This window comes from Micromys minutus, assembly GCF_963924665.1.
Source record: "Micromys minutus genome assembly, chromosome: 9".
Lineage (NCBI taxonomy): Eukaryota > Metazoa > Chordata > Mammalia > Rodentia > Muridae > Micromys > Micromys minutus.
Window position 1 is genome coordinate 36,013,360 of NC_137978.1, and position 21,597 is coordinate 36,034,956.

The window sequence follows — 21,597 nt, forward strand, 5'->3', positions numbered from 1 at the left end:
TGGAGAGATGGCTCAGCGGTTAAGAGCACTGACTGCTCTTCCAGAGGTCCTAAGTTCAATTCCCAGCAACCACATGGTGGTTCACAACCATCTGTAATGGGATCTGATGCCCTCTTCTGGTGTGTCTGAGGACAGCTACAGTGTACTCACATGTAAGAATAAATAAAAGTTGGTTTTTAAAAAAATAAGTAAATAAAATAAACATACACATAAGTAGAAACACTCAAACACATAACTAAATATTAAAAGAAAAAACAATAACAGAAACATACCCTTTCCAAGTGTCCATTTGTGGGCACATACTTTATTGCACATAAACTTTTGTACATCCAGTTTCTGAATGAGACATGCTCATTTATCTTTCAGACCCTCCTAGCTCACAAAGGCCCTGGCACATGGTAGGCACTTGATACTTTTTCAGAGCATGACCATGTACCTACAACCTTTCTACTGTCCAGCGAGCTGACACAACAGCTCCAGTGCTGTCTGCTCTGCAGAACACACAATCCTAGAGTCGTCTTTGTGAATCTTGTTCACTTTCCAGACCAAGGTGTCAAGTGTTTCACTCACATGGCTGAAATCCCAACAGGCATTTGCCTGCACACTGCTTTACTATTTCTTCGAAGTGTTTATCCTTAACAAAGGATTGACTTTAGTTATCGGTGGTGAGAACCCTGGTTTGTGATCCTAGAGGAGCAATTCCTTCAGTTTTTGTCACATATAAAAGCTGTGTGTCGAGACCGAAGGTCATCTACTATCTTCTGTTCTATCACCATGCCTTTAGCTACCTCATCCTTGGACAGTAGTAACTTTGTCTCTGAGTCTTTGGTTACAATAATCACAAAGGACTTTATCGACTCCAGGATATTGGCCACCACTACTTGATGCTGGTAAACTTCCAAAGCATTTCGAGCCCGACTAATTATGATGTCTGGGTCTGTCTCTAGCTTAAACGAAACTATAAATGCTTTGGGAGCCCAATCTTTAACCAGAGGAGAAAGCATCTTTGGCACCATCTTCATTGTTATCTGTATCAGAAAAAGCAAACAAAATTTAGTAAGTTAACACTGGTCAGTCCCTACCAGGGATCTAAGCAACTAGGGAACTTAGGCAACTAATTTTTGCCTAAGGCTTTCTTATAGTTTGGAAACTTCTTGCAGCATACCAAATGCCAAAGACTGGGTTCTGTAGGTTTGGTTAGGGTCATATCCAAGCCTGAATTCAGATACTTTGCTGCAAAGTAAGTTTTCTGAACCTGTTCTGCCATTTTCATCACAGTTTCTCACACGTTCCCCCGTGTTTTACTATTTTCAAAGACAGTTTCTCACTATGCGGTCCCAGCTGACCTAGAGCTTGGTATATGGACCAGGTTGGCTTCAAATTCAGATCTGCCTGCCAGTCTCCAGAGTACTGAGGTTAGAGCTGTGAGCTGCCCTTAACTCATTTAAGTATTTTTAAGTCTTTGAGAATTTTATAGGTTATATTTTAATTATATTCACCTCTATTTTTAAAAGCAAATCTGAAGATAACTATAATCTGTGAAAGTGTTGCTTTGGAAGGATTGCAGTAATACTGGGTTTTAAACCTCTCAGTCTAAAATATATCCTCTGCTGGTGGCTATGGCTTCTGAGTTCTACTCACTTTTTTGCTAACTAAAAGCATTAATACAACAATCACCACAGAGAGCTGAAGATATGACTGACTTGGATGTTTAAAGAGTATGAGTTCTGTCTGCAAGTGTGACAGGAATCACACACAATCTCCCACTTGATCTCTCTTCTTGGCATTTACCACCCGTGTGCAGCAGGGATTCCCCTGCAGACTGAAAGCAATGCCAGCAACTGCTAGTGTATTTCTCTTCCACACTCGGCACTCAGTAGGTACTTGAAATGTGTAACTTAACTATCTCAAAGGCGCACCTCATATAGTTTCATCAATAAACACTACTTATATCAGCCAACAAATGTCTATGATTCCCTCAGGTGCCAAGACGCCAAATCACCTTTAACTCTCAGTGGTGACACTATTTTCCCATTCCTCTTCCTGAAACTATAATAACCCCCACCTATCCCCCCTACTTCCTAGTTCCAAAATGCTAGGATGTTCTTTACAAACAAGACCTTTATTTGTATTCATTTACTTAGAGATACTATCTCACTGTGCAGCTCCAGCTGGCCTATAATTCACTAGGTAGCCTAGGCTAGCCTTGAAATGACAGAACTAACTCACTAGGTAGACTGAGCTGGCCTTGAAATGACAGAGCTAATTCATTAGTTAGACTGGGCTGGCCTTGAAATGACTGACAGAGCCTGTATGTTGCCGGAGGGCTGCCACTAAAGGACAGTGCCTCCATCATTGCCTTTCTCTTCCAGCCTTCACAGGATAAAGTTTAAGGGTCTTAAGGAATACAAAGGTTTTACATACAAGCAGGCAAGCTGCCTCTTCGGGCTTACCAAAGCACTTTGGTTCACAGAAACATTACAAAAAATTGCAAATGCCAACTTGTAACTCCACTTAGAATAACCTTCCCCACTCGATCATGCCCTCTGCCCATCTTGTGATGAGTCACCTCCATCACCCTGACGCCCCCGTCTCACTGCCCCGAGATCTGACTGCACTTTGTACATACCTCCACTACAGCATTTATCATTCTGATCTGTGATTATGGCTGGTGTCCAGGCCCTCACTACATTGTGAAGGCCTTGAGGGAGAGCAGAGTCTTATTCCTCTCTGTATGCCCAGTGCCTAGCTCATACAGAATGCTGAAAGGTCATCCAGATCAAGAGGAAAGTAACCCAAGATTGGTTTTAGGGGGTCAGATCTCTGGAAGAGAAGAGCCCATCACCTGCAGTGGGCCACCAGACGAGTGGATCTTGTGTTCGGGCATTTCAGAGACAGGAATATAGAAATCTGACACTGCCGCAGCCAGGTAAAACATCGCTGAAGAGCCTGTGAGAAAAAAAAAACAAAAACAAAAAAACGGAGTATAAGAAATCGAGGAAGGGCATGGATATTTTCTTTTTAACTCGGGTTTCTTGGCTGTGGTATAGGCAGCAAGCATGAGGGAAAAAAGGCTAGGGAGAATGGCTCTACAGCCAAGAAACCTTTGGATTTCTTAGAGCATTCACCTAATGGGCTGAGAGCCAGGGCCGCAGCCTGCAGTAAATACAGATAATCCGCCAAAGTGGTAAACTCTACGGCCAGGAAAGTGCCGGCAGCAGCAGCCTCTTGGTAGCTCTGCAACGCTGCAGCAAAGCCCGGGAGTGCACTCTCTTCGGCCTCGAAACTCAGCTTGCCCGACTGGGCTGGGCCAGAAGGCCGAAGGGCTGACAGCCAGGCCTGGGGCGGGAAGCGGTGGGCATAGGGGAAGGCCGAGCGGGCTCGGTACAAGAACAGGACCCCATAGCCGGCAGCCAGGAAGACCTCCGCCGACGCTGCCCCGCGTCGCCCGCTGCTGAAGTTGTCCAGAAAACGTACGGCTCGCGCTTCCAGGGGGACCTTGGTGCCTCCAGACGTGACCAGCACCACCCGTCGGCCCTGCTCGCCCAGCCTGGCCGCGAAGCGAGCCATAACCTCGGCCCAGCGCTCAGCACCCTCCGGACGCGGCAAGTCAGCCACCAGGTCCATTTCCGCCATCTGCACCGTAGTCACCCCACGCTAGAACCGCGGCGCCCCAGCACGGCTGGCGCCACGCCCCCTTCCGGATACCTGAGCTGTGCGCAGCCGCAAATAGTGACTGTGGTCATTCCCTTTTCTATGTCTGCCACTCGGTCCTGATCTGGCCGAGGCTGGAAATGCTTGGCCCTTCTATCAGAGCCCGTCGACAAGCGTCGAGAGGAAGAACCTTTCTCGAAAATCCGGAAAAATTATACTTCCTGTGGGTTTCCTAGTCGGAAAAACGAAATGGTTGTTTTTGACCTATACCGGCCACCATAAAGCTCTCCTGAAGCTCGGGCTACATTGCAATCAATTTCTGGCCACTCAACCTTTGAGATGCAGGGTTTGTGCTCTCCCCTCCCCACTTGTCGCTGTTAGTCCCGCCCCTCCCCCTTGTCCTTGAAATTCTGACGACCCGTCTGGCCCGTGGCTGTCACGTGACACCTCAGACTTAGGTATGCTCGCCTGGCAACCGTCCTAGAGACTGACGCCGCTGGCCGCACCATGAACGTGATCTACCCGCTGGCCGTGCCCAAGGGGCGCCGGCTCTGCTGTGAGGTGTGCGAAGCCCCGGCCGAGCGGATGTGCACGGCCTGTACAGTCACTTATTACTGGTAGGCCCTGGAACATGGTGCCTGGTGCCTCTGCTCCCTCCCTGTCTCCCAACTATGGGTCTGCCCTGTGTGTCTATTGTGTGTGGCCTTTTCTGCCAACGACCCCACAAGTCCTGAGCAGGCTTGACGACGCGTGTCTAAGACGTCTGTGGCTTCCTCTGCGTCTTCTCCCGCTCTGCTGGATTTTGCCCTGTCACCATGTTGCAAACCATTCCAGGTGTTGAACGTAATGGGACCATTTCTGCAGATCTGTGCCCCCAAAGCTCAAGCAGGGCTCGGAAGACAGAGAAGCACACCAAAGATCATTTCAGGGAAAAATGGTCAAAGGAAATGGGAGGAGAAATTGGGCAGACAGCTTCTCTGAGAGTAGACGATTGATCTGAAGATAAGGAGCTAAAGAGCCAGTGTTCTTGCCCTAGAAAGGGCACAGGTAGGTGTCCTTCAGGACTAGAAAGAAGACTAATTGGTCAGTACACAGCTAAGGGCGTTTGAATGTAGGGAGGTAGTAATTCAAGATGAGAGGGGTTTATATGTATTCATATTAACACCACTCCCATTCTTTTTTATAAGACAGTTTCATGTAGTTGGTCTCAAACTCACTAGGTGAGCTAAGGATTGAATTTTTGATCCTCGGATCCACACACCCCTCAAGAGCTGGGGTTACAAGTGTCTGTGTAGTACTAGAGATAGAACCCAAGGCACTGTGCATACTAGACAGAGTGCCAACTAAATCACATCCCCACCCTAGACTCTGTTTTGGGCCTCACAGAACTAGGATGTTGACCTTCCAAACTTAACTCATAGCCAACGGACTTAATTCTTTTAAAAGCCTTCATTATTCATTGCATGTGCTAAACACTGTCACTCGTACCCTGAGACTTCTGAGTGGGGTAACATGGTGACTGGGACTTTTTAGACTAGTATCTAAAACTGAAACAACATTTGAGTTGAGTATTGAGAGGCCAATGTGGGCTTGATGTGTGAAGACTCGGAGAAGAAGGGTAGGGCTTTCCAGCCATACAGCACTGGTTTGGCCAAAGGGGGAAAGACCTTGGCTGAAAGCTAAAGTGGGAAAGAAAGCCTTGTGAGGGGCAGCCAGTGACTTCCACATTTCACATAGGGATGCCGCGAGTAGATCACAACCTGCACTTATACTGTGTAAGTCATGTATATCCAGAAGATGCATTTCTTTTATGAGTTTAAAAATCTGATTGGTTAGGAGGAGGAGGAGTTTAAACCAAGAAGATGCAGGTTTGGGCTAGGCAGTGAGAGAAAACATAGGAATTTGGAATTTATCCCTTAGCAAGCCTTATGGGTGGTTTTGAGTCTATGTGATGCTTGTGTTTGGGAAGAGGGCAAGCAGCAGCAGTGTGGTATGCGGGAGGGTAGATCCTACTTCGCCAGCAGAGGCTACTTGTCATGCAGTGGCCTCCCTTTCTCAGACTGTTCCAGGTGCCCTTCCTCCATGTTGTATGCGATACATCCATCCTCAATCTTGCCAGTGGGCATGGGCTATATAGTCCATCATCCCGAGGCTCAGTAAGACAGCCTGACATTTTTGTGAAATTCCTTCAATTTGCTTCTGAATATGGCATAAACTATGACTTGTGAACAAGTTCCTGGGTGATAGGCCATTGAAAGACAGGACTGACTTTATTTAATTGTGTGTGTGTGTGTGTATCTCTGTGTGTATGTATGTGTGTGTGTTTCTGTGTGTGCACATGTCAAAAGACAACTTTCAGGACTGAATTCTCTGTAGCCACAGGCTTTACCACCTTTTTGCTCACAGAAATAATGACTCTGAGGATAAATTATATATAAATAAATGCTTAGGTTAATAACTTTGGCTTTGTTCCCCAACTAGCTTGTACCTCAATAATCCCATTCACTGCATTCTATGAGCACCACATGACAAGTTACCTCTTCTTCAGTCTGATGCTTTTGTTTCTATTAGCATTCCTGGACGAGTTTCCTTCTGCTCCTGACTATCCCCAAAATCTTCTATTCGTATAATAAGAACTTTTACCTCCCTATATCCTGCCTCAGCTCTTAGGCCAATTATTGAAGCTTTCACACATTGGACAAAAGATTCCTTCCACAGGGTTCTCTGCTTCAACAAGTGGGTTCAAGCCCAGGTCATAGGCTTGGTGGGAAAAAAATAATCTTGCTGGCCCAGAATAAAACATTTTAAAGAAGGGTAATGTTATAAAGGTACATATTTCCGGAAACATTGGTAGTAGGTCAGAGAGCCCTCAATTCAAAGCATAGCAGATCATAGCATATAAATAACAGTAATTTGCAATATTTTCCCTTTAATTGAATGCTTGTTATACAAACTTAAAGGCCTTCCCTGCCTAGCAGGGAGAAAACGTCAAGTGGTATTTGATAAGAATCGATAGGAAACTGGGTGTGGTGGTTCATGCCTATAATTCCAGCATGTGGGAGGCTAAGGCGAGAGGATCACTGTAAATTCAGTGTGAATTGTCTCAGAAAGAAAGGGAAGGAGGGAGGGAGGAGGAGGTGGAAGGAAGGGAAGAGAAAAGCTTCAGTGGAGGGTAGAAGGTACGCCTTGTTTAAGGGCACCCAGAGAGAGGTTAATAAACCCTGATGATGCTTGAATAAAACATCCTCCTTTATATCCCAGCCTGTGGTGAATGTTTGGGTGAGACAGCTCAACATTGATGGTACCCAGAAATGTATGAAGAAAGTTGTTTATTTAGAAAGGCTATGCCAGTTACTGTCACTGGAACAAAGGTCAGGAAGTTGGATACATTACCTTTTCCATTATTGACAGGGACTCAGCCTGTCTGTCCCTCTGCAGTGGAATGTGACTGTTTCTGAATCCCAGTGAAGTGTTTTTGTTGATCTGTTTTGTTGATCTCCAACTCATCCCCCACCATTAAACAAAATAACAACAACAACAAAACCCTTAGAATGCATTCTATCATGTTTACAGCAGTAGCATAGTTTGTAAAGACAATACTGTGTTTCTGTTACTTGAAGAGGAGGAAGGAGAGAGAGAGTGGTGGTTGCAGCCATGTAGTTCCTGTGGCTGCTTTTTGGGCTGCATCCAGGGCCTTGAGTGACTGCACCTGAGATCTTGGAGCTCCCGAAACATACAGCAGTTGTTGTCTGGAAGAAAAACAGAAACACACTGGCAACCTTTCCCCTAGATTATATCACCTGCTTTGAAATATGCATAGTGTATGAGAGTCTATAAATGTCTCATGCTTACGTGAAAATGGATCATTAGCAGAAGTGCAAAAGCCGATATCTGTGTGTTCTTAACCAGAGCGTCAGAACACACAACTGGAGCTGACAGACTCAAGGACCACACAGCTGGAGCCCAGAGTCAGGGGACAGTCAGTGCAGTAGCAGTGGTTGGAAGCATTACTATCCCAGTCTCAGTAGTAAAGAGAACTAGGCAGAAGATCCTTAAGGGAATGTAAGACCTGGGCAACACTGTAAATTAACTAGACCCAACCAAGTCTGTAGAACACCCTAATAGAATGTGCATCCTCTCCAGTGCATATAAAAAGTTCTCCATGTTAGGTCATGGCAATAAGATCACAAAAGGTAGATTCAGTTATGGTGCAATTAAATCAATAACCAGTTTACAATCAGGTCAAAGTAACACACTCTTTAAATTCCAGTGGGTCAAGGGGAGGCTGAAAAATGCTCTGAGATAAATGAGGAGGAAATGAAGACATACTAAATCCGTGCTTATAGGATGTCATTGAATTCATAGTTCCTGTGATTCTACTGCTGTTAATGTACACATTAGAAAAGACCTCAGATCAGTAACTTAAGATTCCATCTTATCCTATAAAGAACAAATGAAAAGTTAGGTGTAGACATGCTAGGAGCAGAGGTGGATGAGGTGGAGAACGGGAAAAGCTGTAGAGAGGATAAACAAACAAAGAAAAAAATAACAAAGCTTCAGCTAGAATGGCTGGAAAAAGAAGATTCAAATTATTAAAGTCAGAAACAAAGTTGGTCCATTACTGCTGGCCTTGCAGAAATGAGGGAAATTATAAGAGAACACTCTGAACGCTATGTATCAAGAACTTAGATAACCCAGGTGAAAAACAGACACATCTTAGAAAGCAACAACCTGTCTGACAAGATCTATGACAAGTGATGGGAAACCAAAACCAGACATACAGGCTGGTTTCACCATTAAAGAAAAATTAACTCATTCTCTGAGACCCATGGCGTCCCAGTAACAAAGCCAAATATCAAAAAATGACAGAATAACATCCCTAATGAACACGGATGCAAAAGTTCTCAAAATTTTAGCAAACCAAACCTGGTAGCAAGTGTGAAGGATTGTATATCATGGGCAGTTGAGATTTACTTTAGGAATTAAGGGTGGGTTGAATATACATATGTCAATATAAAACACCATACTAACGGTAAAACACACACACATCTCACTAGATGCAAAAAAAAAAAAAAAACAAAAAAAAACCAAACCATTGGATAAAATCCAGCATCATAATAAACACATAAACTGGAAGTAGGAATTTTTGTTACTTACTAAAAGGAAATGATTAAAAATACAAAAACAACAAACAAACAAACAAACAAACCAAGAGCCGGTAAAGACATAGATGAGCCAGCCCCGAGGGTGTGAGAGGGAGAGCTGGCCCAGCCCCTCACAAGTCGGCCCTGCACTTTGACTGGACAGCCCAAGGAGCTGGCTCTGGAAATGTGGGTGTGAACCTACCCCAAGGGCATGGGAGTAAGGAGCTAACCCTGCCACCCTGCTTTGGGTGCTAGAGAGCTTACCCTGGTGGTTGGGATAAGGGAGAGCCAGCTCAGTTGTTACCCAGGCCCAGATCCAGGGCTCTGGATTGGCCACCCCAAAATCTATATCATCTGCAAATGGTTGGGACTCATGAAAGGGCTGGTCCTGCTGTTCCAAAGCTGCAGGATCTCCACGGTTCAGGGCAACAACAGGATAACCTGGAGGAGTCCCGATGAGGATCCAGTATTGATGGTGTCACAGAAGCCTAAGATCTCAGAACCAGACCAATGATGCATTGCAGTGAACATTTCATATGAAGATGTGTGGACAGAGGGATATAGTGTGGGCCACACTGTGACACACTACAGCTGTCACAATGAGACATTTTCTATGCTTTGTTTTTGTTGTTTGTGTGTTGTATTTTGTGGGGAGGTTGCAAGGACATAGAGTAGATATGAGGGGACAGGGAAATGAGTGGCTCTGAGGTGCATGATGGGAAACTCACACAGAATCAATAAAAAATTAAAAAAAAAAATCCAGAGCAATAGAGAATTAACATCATACTTCCTTGTGGAAGACTGCGAACCTCTCTGTGGATGAGACCCGTGAGAAAGGCAGCCATGCTTGGAAAGAGTAACACAAGCTCATTTACAGATGCCATGACCTTATGGTGGCCAGTTGAATGTCAGCCTGAATGAAGTAAGGGATGTGGGATAGTTGGTAACGCCTTGTTTGGGGGTGTGTTTGAGGGAGAGAGGAGCATTTGGCCTGGTAGACTGAGTCAAGGTTATGCTCACCAAGGGGAGTGGGTACCCTGCATTCCACTAATGGTCTGAACCTAGCAACATGCCTACACAGGGGTGATTTGCTCTCTTGTGTGCTGGTCTATCTGTCTTCTCCTGCCCTTGACTATAAGCTACCTAGTTCTGAGGCCTTTGGGCTTTCAATGTGAAGCGAGTAGATTCTCTCCTTCCTCCCTGACCTCTAATCTCAGCCTTCAGACTCAGTTGAATTACTGCTCTGGCTTTTCTGGTTCTCCAACTCAGGAAGCACTATAAGTCTTAAAGATTTATTTTTTTCAATTGTGTGGGGGGGGCGCTCATGTAGAGAGCTATGTGCATACAAGAACAGGTGTGCACACAAGAACAGTTGTGCACATAAGAGTAGGTGTGCACACAAGAACAGGTGTATACACAAGAACAGGTGTCTACACAAGAACAGGTGTCTACACAAGAACAGGTGTCTACACAAGAACAGGTGTGTACACAAGAACAGGAGTCCACAGAACACAGAGAATCAGATTCCTCTGAACATGGAGTTACAGGGGGTTGTGAGCCACCCAGCAAGGGTTCTGGGAATCAATCTTGTGTCTTCTGTAAGAGTAATAACTGTTCTTAACTGTTGGGCTGTCTCTCTAGCACCCATTGTGCGACTCTGTATGATCAGCATCACATGAACTGATTCGTACAGTAGTGGTTTGCCCTGAAGGATCCTAACAGGCTTTAATGTAGAAACTATAAAGAACTTAGAAAATTGTATTAAAACTAAGCAATGAACAGAGCAAGACTGCAGGATATGCAGAAGTAGTTGAATTCCTATCAACTAGGAATGGACAATCCGAAAGTGAAATTAAGAATGTTACCTTATTCAGAACAGGATAAAATATTAGAGAAAATGTAGACAAGGAAGTACATGATTTATATTCTGAAATACCATAAAAGATGATGAAGCAGTGGTCAGTCCAAAAAGGAAACCAATGTAATCCCTGTAAATAAATCTTACTATACTGAGAAGTCCTGAGATGGAAGAAAAAGCATTAGACAGAAATATGATTTATAGACATGTAAATGTGATGTGGCTTTAAAACAGCCTTTTTCTTCAGGCCAAATTCTTAAACAGTCCAGAGGTGTCTCTGACTGGACAGAAAAAAGGCCTGACTTTTATAACCTTCTAAAGGTGGTGGGGCGTTCACATGGAGGAGTCACGTACCATAAGTTAAAAGTTGTAGCACACAGGCTGGAGAGGTGGCTCAGTAGTTAAGAGCATTGAGTGCTCTTTCAGAGGTCCTGAGTTCAATTCCCAGCAACCACAGGGTGGTTCACAACCATCTGTAATGGGATCTGGTGCCCTCTTCTGGTGTGTCTGAAGACAGCTACAGTGTACTTAGATATAATAAATCTTTTTTAAAAAAAAGAGTAAAAAAAAGTTGCAGCACAGACTGCCTAACAAAACATTGTTGAAAGAAATTAAAAACATTGAAATACTTATTAAGATGGCCACATGTGCTCGCTTCAGCAGCACATATACTAAAAAAGTTAGCCACAACCCCAAATTATTCTGTAGCTATAATGCAGTCCATCCAAATTCCAGCTTAGACAAGCTGACCCTAAAATTCATATGGAAATTTCAGAGCTTACTACTGTGCTATGCTAATTTTTAAAGATTTCTTTTATGTGTACAGATATTTTTCTTCCATGCATAGATATGTGTACCACATGCATGTCTGATGTCATGAATCCTCTGGAGCTGGAGTTACTGACAGTTGCAAGCTGCCATGTGGGTGCTGGGAATTGAACCCAGTGCTCCTGATGAACCACTTCTCCAGCCCCTACAGTGCTACTGTGCTAAGAGTAGAAGCTATAATTCACCCATAAATGTTCACTGAGAACAGACGGTCCTTTAACAAATAGGTGCTGTGTCAAATAGATATCCACATGGAATAAAATGGACTTGGATCCTTACCTTCCACCTCATTCAAAAAAGTAATCATATAGAGAAGATGTAGATGTTAACCATGAAACTGCGGAAGGCTAGAAAAAAACTTAATTACAAATGCGTGTAGTGTCACGATTTGACATCAAAGGAATCAAAGTAAACATAGGAGAGTTAGACATTGTCAAAATTTAATTTCTTGTTTTTATCCAAGACAAACCCTTGCTGTCCCAGAACTCTGTATATAGACCAGACTGTCTTCAAACTCAGAGATCCTCCTATCTCTGGGATTAAAGGTGCAACACCACACCCAGCAAATCTTTACAAAAAGGGGGGATGCTTCAGAGAACATGAGCACAGTTCGAGAACAGAGCTAGTCTAACTGTGAGCAGCGCTGGGAGCTAACTGTGAGGAGTCAGGCCTGACCATGTGAGGGCAGTGTTGGGAACTTTCTGGTGGCCTCCAGGGCTTGCTCAGGTGAGATGGAGTCACCGTGGTTCTGACTTCAGGGCTCCTGTAGTTGACAATCATCCCAAGTCTGTGGCCAAGCTCACACAACGGAGAAATAAATCACCAAGCCACAGAAATGGCACTTGTTCCTGCAAGAATAGCAAGCCGAGTGTCTGGAAACCCAGTCACCTGGGATCTCCACAAGAAGACAAAGAATGGAAGAAACAGTGCACCGGCCGCGCTCTCACGATCCACATACGGGAGCTGTGGAAAAGCAGTGGTCTGAGGAGTACCACACAGCGGAAGAAGAAGCACTGTTAGACACAACCCTACCCTGTTTTCCACCAGGCTCTAAAAACCGAGCCTGTGATTGGGCCGGTACTCTTCAGGACTGCCCATCCCTTCCCGGTCATGCTGTCCCTAACTGATGGAGGTAACTTCTTTTTCACCATGAAGTGTGTGATCACTTCATGTGAAATTAAAACATCAGCAGATACTGATGCCAGAGAGACTGTCTCATGAGCTAGAAACTCAGAGCTACAGAGTGACCCCTTGTCAAACAACCAACAAAAATACTTGTATTTAAAGAAAGTCTACAAACCAAATTGTCGCTATCCTTTCTAAGAAGAACACTAAAGACACTGGCTTTGGGGCTTAAAACACCTTCTCTCTTTTTGCTACCTTATTAATGTTAACATGATCAAACAGATTTTATTTTCAGAGTCAAGTAGTTATGCTCAAGAGCATCTCCCACACCACAGCGACTAGAGAGCATGCCCAGTGCAGTCTGTGAGTGCTTACCCATCCCTGAGCAAGTCTGAAGACATTGCTAGTAGCACCCTTTGTGAGACTGACTATAAAAAAATACACGTTTATGAAGTCTTTTTTAGACCTATATCATAGGTAAATTCCTTTCCCCAAGAAAAAGATCCTCAAGTCCATCAATTTCATTTCTCAGCCATCCCCAAACGACCCTCGAACAATGTAAGGTTGTCTTTGTTGTTCTTAACAGATGAGCCACAGCATACATACTTGAGCAGGTGTCTAAAGAAGAGATTCCTCCACATTTCCCCTCCCTGAAACCCAACGCTTTTATTTGTTTAGTTTTAAATAATTTTTGGTTAGCATACAAAGAAAAGGGTTTTCTTGTGACATTACATGTGTGCATACACACACACATGCGTTCACACACACACACACACACACACACACACACACTTTGTCCTTTTTCATATCACCCTCTGCCCTTTTCCACCCTCCCTTTCCTTCCTGCTGGTCCCCTTCCCTACCCCAAATAGTTCCTTCTGCTTCATGATATATATTTCCATCACCCTCTGTCATTCCTCCTTCCCTTTAGGTATTCTCCTCTCCTTTCATACTGCCCCACTTTTATGGTGTGTGTGTGTGTGTGTGTGTGTGTGTGTGTGTGTGTGTGTGTATGTGTGTGTGTGTGTGTATGTGTGTTTTAAGTCTGCATTACAGGTATGAGAAAATACACTATTTGTCTTCCTAAGTTAGGCTCATTTCATTTAACATAATGGTCTCCAGTTCCATCCATTTTCCTTAAAAAGTCATAATTTCATTTTTCCATACAGCTAAATAAAATTTCCATACAGCTGGATTCATTTCCTGCCTATTGTAAATCATGAAGCAATAAACATAGATGTACAGAATTCTTTGTGGGTATGAGGACTTACAGTCCTTCAGGTGTACAGCAGAGGTGGTAAAGCTTGAGCACATCCAAGTACTGTTTTTAGAGTAAACGTTTAAAGTACTTAGTTATTTCATTTTATTGTAAGAATGTCTTGCTTCCTTGTATGTTTGTGAACCACATATGTGCCTGGTGTCCTCAGAGCTCAGGAGAGGGGTGAGGTCCCCTGAAACTGTATTTATGAATGGCTGCAAGTCACTGTGGGTGTTGAGAATCAAGCCCAGGTCCTCTGTGAGAGCAAGTGCTTGTGACCATGAAGCCGTACACTAGTCTGCAGTCCCACCAGAAGTACAAAAAGGTTCATTTTTTCCTACTTATCTCCAGTATTTGTTGTCTTTTTTTTCTTAGTCAGATGGTTTTTCTATGTAGCCCTGTCTATCCTGACCTTGCTCTGTAGACCAGCTGGCCTTGAACTCCTGGAGATCTGCCTGCCTGGGCCTCCTGAGTGATGGAATTAAAGGTGTGTGCCACCACTTCCTGGTCACAGTGCAGTTTTTATCCAAGTACAGATGTCAGAGAAAATAGACTTCCATCTCAGAAAAGGCTCTGGGCTCCGGCCAGATCTGGGTTGGGCTGACTTTTCTGGAATTTGGAGCTGGGAGGAGACGAAGATAAAGATAACACAGTGTGTTTTTTGTTGTCAGTGGTCCTGTGCATCAGAAGGCTGACTGGGGCAGCATCCATGCGAAGATATGCCAGCTGCTAATTCCTCTGCGTACCACTATGCCTTTCTACAACTCAGAGGAAGAGAGACAGCATGGTCTGCAGCAGCTGCAGAGGAGACAGGCAAGTCCTACAGCTGGTAATGGTGAGAGGGTGTGGCCTTGGTCTTTATGTTCCCAATCCCAATGCCAGTCATTGGGTCATTAGCCACAGTTTCACTGAACACCCACAGGACTGGTTTGCTTGGGTGGTTGTGGGGCAATTGGTGGGCAGTGAAGACGACCCTGATTCTCAGTTGAGATAAGCGAAGCCCCGGGAGCATTAAGTGAGACAGGAAGCTTCCTAATCTCCAGAGATAACAGGCCTCTTCATACCACTCAAAGCTCCACACTGTATGCACCCTTGCCACCCCCATAAAGTGGTGTTGGCCACGCCCCAAATCCCTCCTTCTCAGGTGAAGACTGACCATAGGTCATGTAAGCTCCAGGCAGAAGCAGGACCGCCCTCAAATATGTAGAGAAGGTCTTTCCAAGCCCCCAGGCCCAGCCAATAGAAAGTACCAGTTGTCAGACTTGAACCATTTCAAAAACTATAAATACATGGGGGCGTTTGCTCAAGGGTAGAGGTGGTAGAGGTGTGCAAGAATCATTCCGCTGTCTGAGATCTTCTGTCATAAGAGCTGTTAACACCGCTGTTTGGGAAGAGATTTCCTCTCCTGAAGCTTCTTGCAATGTCCCCCCCCCCCCACTGAGCCTCCCATGGGCTCAGTCCAGCCCAGCTGGGCACCCTCTGGCAGCAGCGGAAATGGGGAAAGGCTGGACCCAGCAGTGGAAATGGCAGAATAAGTTTCCCCTTCCCTGTTTGGGGCTTCTCCCCTCCCCCTGAACCCATGCACCCAGCCAGACCCAGCAGCAGAGGTGGCAGAAGCCACTCCTATCTCTGACCAGAGATCTGTGTGGGGCTTCTAGCACCAAGAAGGTTAGCCTATCTGACACTGAACCCCAGGGCTCTGCCTGTGGCTGTCCCCTCAGTGCTGGGAAAGCAAGTGTGCCCACCACGCTAGCTTTTAACATGGTTTCTGGATATTGAACTCAGGTTCCCATGATCATGAGACTTTACTGACTGAGCCAGCCTAGAACCCAGATTTGGTGTCTCAATGGATGGCTACCTCTTTGTTGAGTCTTCACTGGGTCTTCCATTTGTACACATCCCTGGTATCTCTGTGCCTGTCCAGTTTCTTCTTATAAAGACAACAGTCAGGGGTGGTAGCATGGCTCAGTGGGAAAGGGTTTGCTGCTGAGCCTGACAATCTGAATTTGACCCCCAGAACCCACATGCTCACAGGAGAGAATTAACTTCCAGTTGTCCTCTGACCTCCACACATGCATTGTGGCTCACATGAACACACACACACACACACACACACACACACACTTTGGATGGCATTTTCCCTAAATTACCATCATATTCTGTGGGATTATGGTTTAAAGCTTCAGCACATGACATTTTAGACATGGTTTAGTCCATAGAACCCATGTGTCAATTACTATGATAAGATTGTAGAGGGATTTTAATCCAGTAAAATGGCTGCTCTGACAAGGAATTGCATCCAAAGATATGATCTGGCTTGAATGCAGACATGCTACATACCTTTAATTCCCCTGGCTAGAATATAGACAAACCCTTAGTTTATACCTTTGATGCCTGTGGCTGAAATACACCTTTAAATACCTTTATTAAATATTAATATTTAAATATTAATATTAAATATTAAATACCTTTAATATACACCTCTAATCCCAAACAACGTTGTCTAGTTGAGGAGCAGACAAAGTGACAAATCAGAGAAAGATTTGACAAATTGAGTCAGAGATAGGAGAATAGACAGGAAAGAGAAGTTATGTAAGAGCAGGGAGGGAGAGACAGCACAGTTCAGTTCAGAGCAGTTTAGTTTAGTGCAGTTCAGAAGCAGTCTTCCAAGGAGAGCAATTCAGTCAGAAGACAAGAGAACCCATTTTGAATCAAACAGCTTAGAAAGGCATTTGAGCCAGAAGAGTTGAGTTGAACTAGCCAGCCAGAGTTCAGAAAGAGCTTAGAAGAGTAAGTTTATTCAGCAGTAAGTGTCAGAGGCTGAAACATTCTAGACCTAGGTTAGCAGACAGAGGCTGGAAGCTGTAGCCTTCTAGATCCTGGCTTGCAAAAGATTATATTGTACAGAGGCTAGAAGCTTCCGGGCTTAGGTCTAGGGATATATAGACCCACTCTGGGCTCAACCCACACCATATATTCATAAAGCTTGGGTATGGCTCTCAGCTCATCACTTTCTCTGAGGAAATATAAGCCACCCCTTTGGCAAACCTTTGTCTCCAAAAATATTTACATCATGATGTATAACAGTAGCAAAATTACAGTTATAAAGTAGCAATGAAAGTAATTTTACTGTTGGTGGGAGTTCACCATAACATGAACTGTATTAAAGTGTTGTAACATTAGGAAGGTTGTGAACCACTGGTAAGATATTTAAAATATAAGTGCACAAAAAGGAATACATTCAGATATAAGGGCATTGTCTTTTGTCATCGATAGCTTTGCTAAATTAAAGTTTTATTAAAATTAGGCCGGGGATGTACATCAGTTGGTATGGGCTTGGCTAGCAAACACCAGCCCTAGGTTGGAGCTTTGGTATCACATAAAACTGGATGGTGGCACGTGTTCACCCATCTAATGAGTTTGAGGCGATCCTGGACTACCTAAGACTCTGTCTTTACAGAATAAATAAACACAACAGGGAAAAGAACTACAGAGTTGGTGTGTGCTGTTCCTCTGAGAGCTCGTGTCCAACACTCCTGTCTGCCAAGTTCTGAACTAAAATGAGAGATGACTGTCCCAAGTTTGCATTTTTATCCACTCCACCCCTGAATCTCATGTCCACCTAGTACAGGCAGGCTCACCAAGTCCCTTTGGCCGGACGCTGGCTTCCCTTGCAGGTGTTTCCACCTTGCCTTTTACCTTGTCTCTGAGTGCCTGTTTCTTTCTTCCACAGAAGCACCTGATTGAATTCTGTTACACTGTTGCCCAGAAATATCTCTTCGAAGGAAGACACGAAGACGCCGTCCCTGCGGCTTTGCACTCCCTTCGTTTCCGCATGAACGTTCATGGCCTGAGCTCAGTCGAGCTTGTGCCTGCTTACCTGCTCCTGGCTGAGGCCAGCCTTGGTGAGTGGAACCGACTTTAGACCCCCAGAGCGGGTTGAAGTGCTGTATTGATTCTTCACAGGGGCAGGACACCCTTTGTGGAGGAGCAGGGTTGGGATGAAGGCTGGCATAGGGGCATGAAAGCTAAGGCCGCAGCTGACAGAAATCTACTGAAGCCCGGCTGCTGTCATTCACCTTTAATCCCAGCACTGGAGAGCAGAGGCAGGAGGCTACCCTTGTCTACACAGGGAGTCCTGGGACAGCTAGGGCTACATAGAGAGACTCTGTCTCAAACAAAACACCCAAAAGAAACCCATGCAAGCTGACCTGGACAAAGAGGAGAAATCAATTAGTGTCCTAGCTGGGTTATAGGAAGTTGGCTGGGCTTTCAGTCTTTCTCCTGAGCCCTTTCTTTTCCCTCTCCTTTTTAAAGGGCCCCTTACAAAATTCAGGATGATTTCTAACTCACTAGGTACCTTAAGGGGTGACTTTGAGCTTCTGATCCTCCTGCCTCCACCACCCTTTGTTCTAGTGCTGAGATTTCAAGCCAAAACTACATTCCCAAGATATGTGTTGTGGGGATCGAACCCAGATCTTCATACATGGTAGGCCAATATTCCACCAACTCAGCTACATTCCCAACCTCTCTTTCTTCTTGTCTCTGTGCCTTTGTAGGTATCTTCTTCAGTGTTCCATATCTGTAGACTAAATTTTAACATCCTCTCCTCGCTACAGGAGAGTTTTCCTCAGATATCAGATCTAGTCAAATCTGCAAACCCTTAGGGAAGTAGAAATGGCTTAGCATCTAATTTTCATTACAAGTTCCCAGAGACAGAATTTTGCTAACCTAGTTGGAATGTAGCATCTACCCTTGTTCCCTGGGGTCAGAGTCATAGTTCTGAAACGGTAACCCGCCATCCTGAGAGCAAGAACGCCTGCCTAAGGGCCGCTAAGATGAGCATTCAGAGAAGAGTTTATATTCGTGAGTATCTAGCATTTTAGTCACCATAGACATTGTAACAGCCACCATTTTGAATATCGTTCTTCAGGCTAGGACTGTAGCTCAGTGATAAAGCACATTACCTAGCATATGTAGAGTCCCAGGTTCAAGTCCCAGCTATGAGGTCAAGCTGATGTTGGTATTAGTGTACATGCAAGCCTAACTGTGGAATGCAGAAGTGTCCCTGTGTCTGGAATTCTCTAGTGCACATTCCCCATCAAACTCCTTTACAAGCACAGTGAAGCCTTCCATTCAGACTTCTCCAAAAATATCTTCACAGCCCCCAAAGTTACAGCATCGGAAAGAGTCACAACTCAGAGACACATTTCCTCTCTTGCGATATTTGTTAAATCATCTCTCTGAAATAGTCTCTCAGTCTTTCTTTTGACTCCTTTGACTTTTAGAGATCATTGGCCAATTTAAAATGTGTATATTATTTTATGTATATGGATGTTTCACCTGCAGGAATATCTGTCTGTCACACATCTTCCTAGTACCCGAGAAAGCCAGAAGACACAAGATCCCTTGGAATTAGAGTTACAGCCAGCCATGTGGGTACTGGGGATTGCACCTTTGTACCCTTAACTGCCAAGCCGATCATTATATAAAACATCCTAGTTGGGTTTGTCTGCTTTTTCCTTGTTGGGGACAGAAATAGTACAGAGGTGACAGTATGTTCTCAACCCAAGCACTGACACAGTTTTCCCATTGCTAATGCTAACCCATAGGCAACACTGATCAGAATGTGTCAGATAGAAAATCCAGAAGTAAGATCTGGAGTGGAGGCAGGAAGGTAGACATTCAAGGCCATCCTCAGCTACAGTGTCTTGATGCCATTTAACAGCTGAGCTCTGTTTAAAGCTCATAGCTGGCTTTATTTGCAGTTCTAGAATCAGGAAGTGTCTCCTTCCACGAAGTAGAATATGTGCTCCCAAATGTCACCATCACATCGTACAGTGGTGCCGCCTGACTTCTGTGTCATGAATCATGCCAATTCTAGTTTTGTTCTGTGAGGTAGAACTCTGGAGTCATGTAAACATCCATTTTTTTTTAAAACCAAACTCTCAGTGTATTCATCCATTTATAGCCACTTATTGTGACTCCAGGGTCCCTGTTTTAGTCATTTTTTACATATTTATTTGTTTATTTTATGTATGTGAGTACACTGTAGCTGTTGTCAGACATACTAGAAGAAGGCATTGGATCTCATTACAGATGGTTGTGAGCCACCATGTGGTTGCTGGGAATTGGACTCAGGACCTCTGGAAAAGCAGTCAGTGTTTTAACCACTGAGCCATCTCTCCAGCCCTAGTCACTGGGTTTTTAACCCACTACAGCTAGCATTATTCATGTTTCGAACTGTCCCTGATTTGACCCCACAAGCTGGCTTTTTATCTCCTTGCTCTTTGAAATAGCCCCATTTTTTAAGTGCCTGCTTTCTAAAAAAGTATCTCCTAAAACACCCTCTACCCTCCATTTTATTTTTCCACAGAAATGAATCTGGACTCGAAAAGCTGTTTCAAGAGTACAGCAGGGCTTTTGTGTAAACAAATATTTAACTGGGTTAGGGGATCTAAGGTTTCTACAGGGTGGGGGAGATAAAAAGATTTGAGTTCCTTGTCATAGACAAAAGTTTTATAGTGCTTTACAGAAGAAAATATTTCTCACGTACAAGGCATGGTCTGTGCCACACCATATCTTCAGGCCCTTTCCCTGACAGAGAGGATGATGGGGAGGATGCTGGCTTCCACAACCACTGATGCATTTGTACAGAGAGTGGGCTCTCAGAACCTGAACTCATCCTTTTTTCTCCCGTCTAAGAGTCCGGTCCCAAAGATGCCCTCCCTACCTGTGTGAGTGCTGTGTGGGCGCTACCTCCTTCCTCAGGGCTGTCCTTAGACATCCGGTTCTGGCTCCTGTCCCAGGCCTTGTACTTACAGGAGCACCTGCCTTCCTCACCGTGCTTAGATCTGACACCACCTTCTAGATTGTCGGCAGAACACCAGGCCAGGAAGGGCAAGCCAACCTCTGTGCACCCTGTCACTGTCTATGGAGCTTTGGAAAAGTCATTTAAGCCAAAGTCCTAGTCTTGGCCACCTGCCTGCCCTGCTCTCTCCAGGTCTTCCCAGCTGTCTTCAGTCTCACCTCCATGAGCAACGCCATCCCACTGCTGCCAAAAAGACACATTCTCACACAGTCTGAGGCCCTGGATGGCATCTCTCTCCTGCTGTTTTCTTCTTTAAAGTCCTGGAGGGAATTCTTTGTTCCTTTCTACCTAATTAATTCCTCGTTGATGGGTCTCAGGTTTCTAGTCTTTAGTCTGGAAGCCTTTCCCTATCCCTAAAGACTAGGTTGAGTCTTTTAAAAACAAAAACAAAAAAAAAAACCTTAATTAATTTTACTTATGTGCACACATTCCCAGACACATGTGCCACGGCCCTCATGTGGAGGTCAGAGGGAGAGGTTCTCTCCTCCCACTGTGTGGGTCCCAGTGATGGAACAGGCTGTCTGGCTTTGGCATGTGGTGTCTTTTTACCTGCTGACTTATCTCCTTAGCTCCATGTCTCTTTTTAACTCACTCACTCAGAAACTTCTTCCTCTTGTCCTGATTTTCCTGAGTACTCAGCTCACTCCATCGCTAGTTATAGATTTAATCTGGCTCTCTGAACCCAAAGCCTTGTGGTGTATTCTCCCAAGTATGCCTTTTCCTTCAGGACTGATGTTTAGATGCAGTTGCAGCGTGGCTTTGAGACCTTCTTCTTCAGCATTGCCTCCTTGAGAAGAACCAGGCAGAGAAAAATGAAGCATGAATAGGTTGCGTGTGCACAGGGCTTCAGTTTGCAGCA

The 21,597-nt window shown here is 44.6% G+C and overlaps 2 protein-coding genes across 5 annotated transcripts in view; one reads left to right on the forward strand and one right to left on the reverse strand.

Annotated features, from left to right (window-relative positions):
• Nucleotides 1–292: 292 nt before the first annotated feature.
• On the reverse strand, nt 293–3,799 carry PPCS (phosphopantothenoylcysteine synthetase). 4 transcript variants are annotated; one of them, XM_080921829.1, is made up of 3 exons: nt 3,709–3,799; nt 2,846–2,949; nt 293–1,028 (listed from the first exon to the last, which is right to left on the reverse strand). In XM_080921829.1, the coding sequence occupies exons 2-3, from the start codon at nt 2,936–2,938 to the stop codon at nt 705–707; spliced, it is 417 nt and encodes a 138-aa protein (XP_080777955.1). In that variant the 5' UTR covers nt 2,939–2,949; nt 3,709–3,799; the 3' UTR covers nt 293–704. The 4 variants fall into 4 exon arrangements, with proteins under 4 accessions (XP_080777955.1, XP_080777953.1, XP_080777954.1 ...); XM_080921827.1 differs by lacking the exon at nt 3,709–3,799 and adding an exon at nt 3,129–3,662; XM_080921828.1 differs by lacking the exon at nt 3,709–3,799 and adding an exon at nt 3,478–3,614.
• A 362-nt stretch (nt 3,800–4,161) lies between these two features.
• ZMYND12 (zinc finger MYND-type containing 12) overlaps nt 4,162–21,597 on the forward strand; it is a gene marked incomplete at both ends in the record, with an annotated part of 29,219 nt that continues 11,783 nt past the window's right edge. Inside the window, 3 exons of the mRNA XM_080921239.1 lie at nt 4,162–4,271; nt 14,539–14,680; nt 17,601–17,772. Of these exons, the coding sequence (XP_080777365.1) occupies nt 4,162–4,271; nt 14,539–14,680; nt 17,601–17,772 (424 nt within the window). The remainder of the gene's footprint in view (nt 4,272–14,538; nt 14,681–17,600; nt 17,773–21,597) is intronic.

What these genes read in the sequence shown, in the direction of transcription:
- PPCS (XM_080921827.1), bottom strand. Translation starts at nt 3,636, where the DNA reads ATGGCGGAAATGGACCTGGTGGCTGACTTGCCGCGTCCGGAGGGTGCT. An exon ending in CCTGGCTCTCAGCCCATTAG is followed by an intron (nt 2,950 to 3,128) that starts GTGAATGCTCTA and finishes TTTTTCTCACAG; the next exon opens with GCTCTTCAGCGATGTTTTAC. An exon ending in CGTCTGGTGGCCCACTGCAG is followed by an intron (nt 1,029 to 2,845) that starts GTGATGGGCTCT and finishes TTTCTGATACAG; the next exon opens with ATAACAATGAAGATGGTGCC.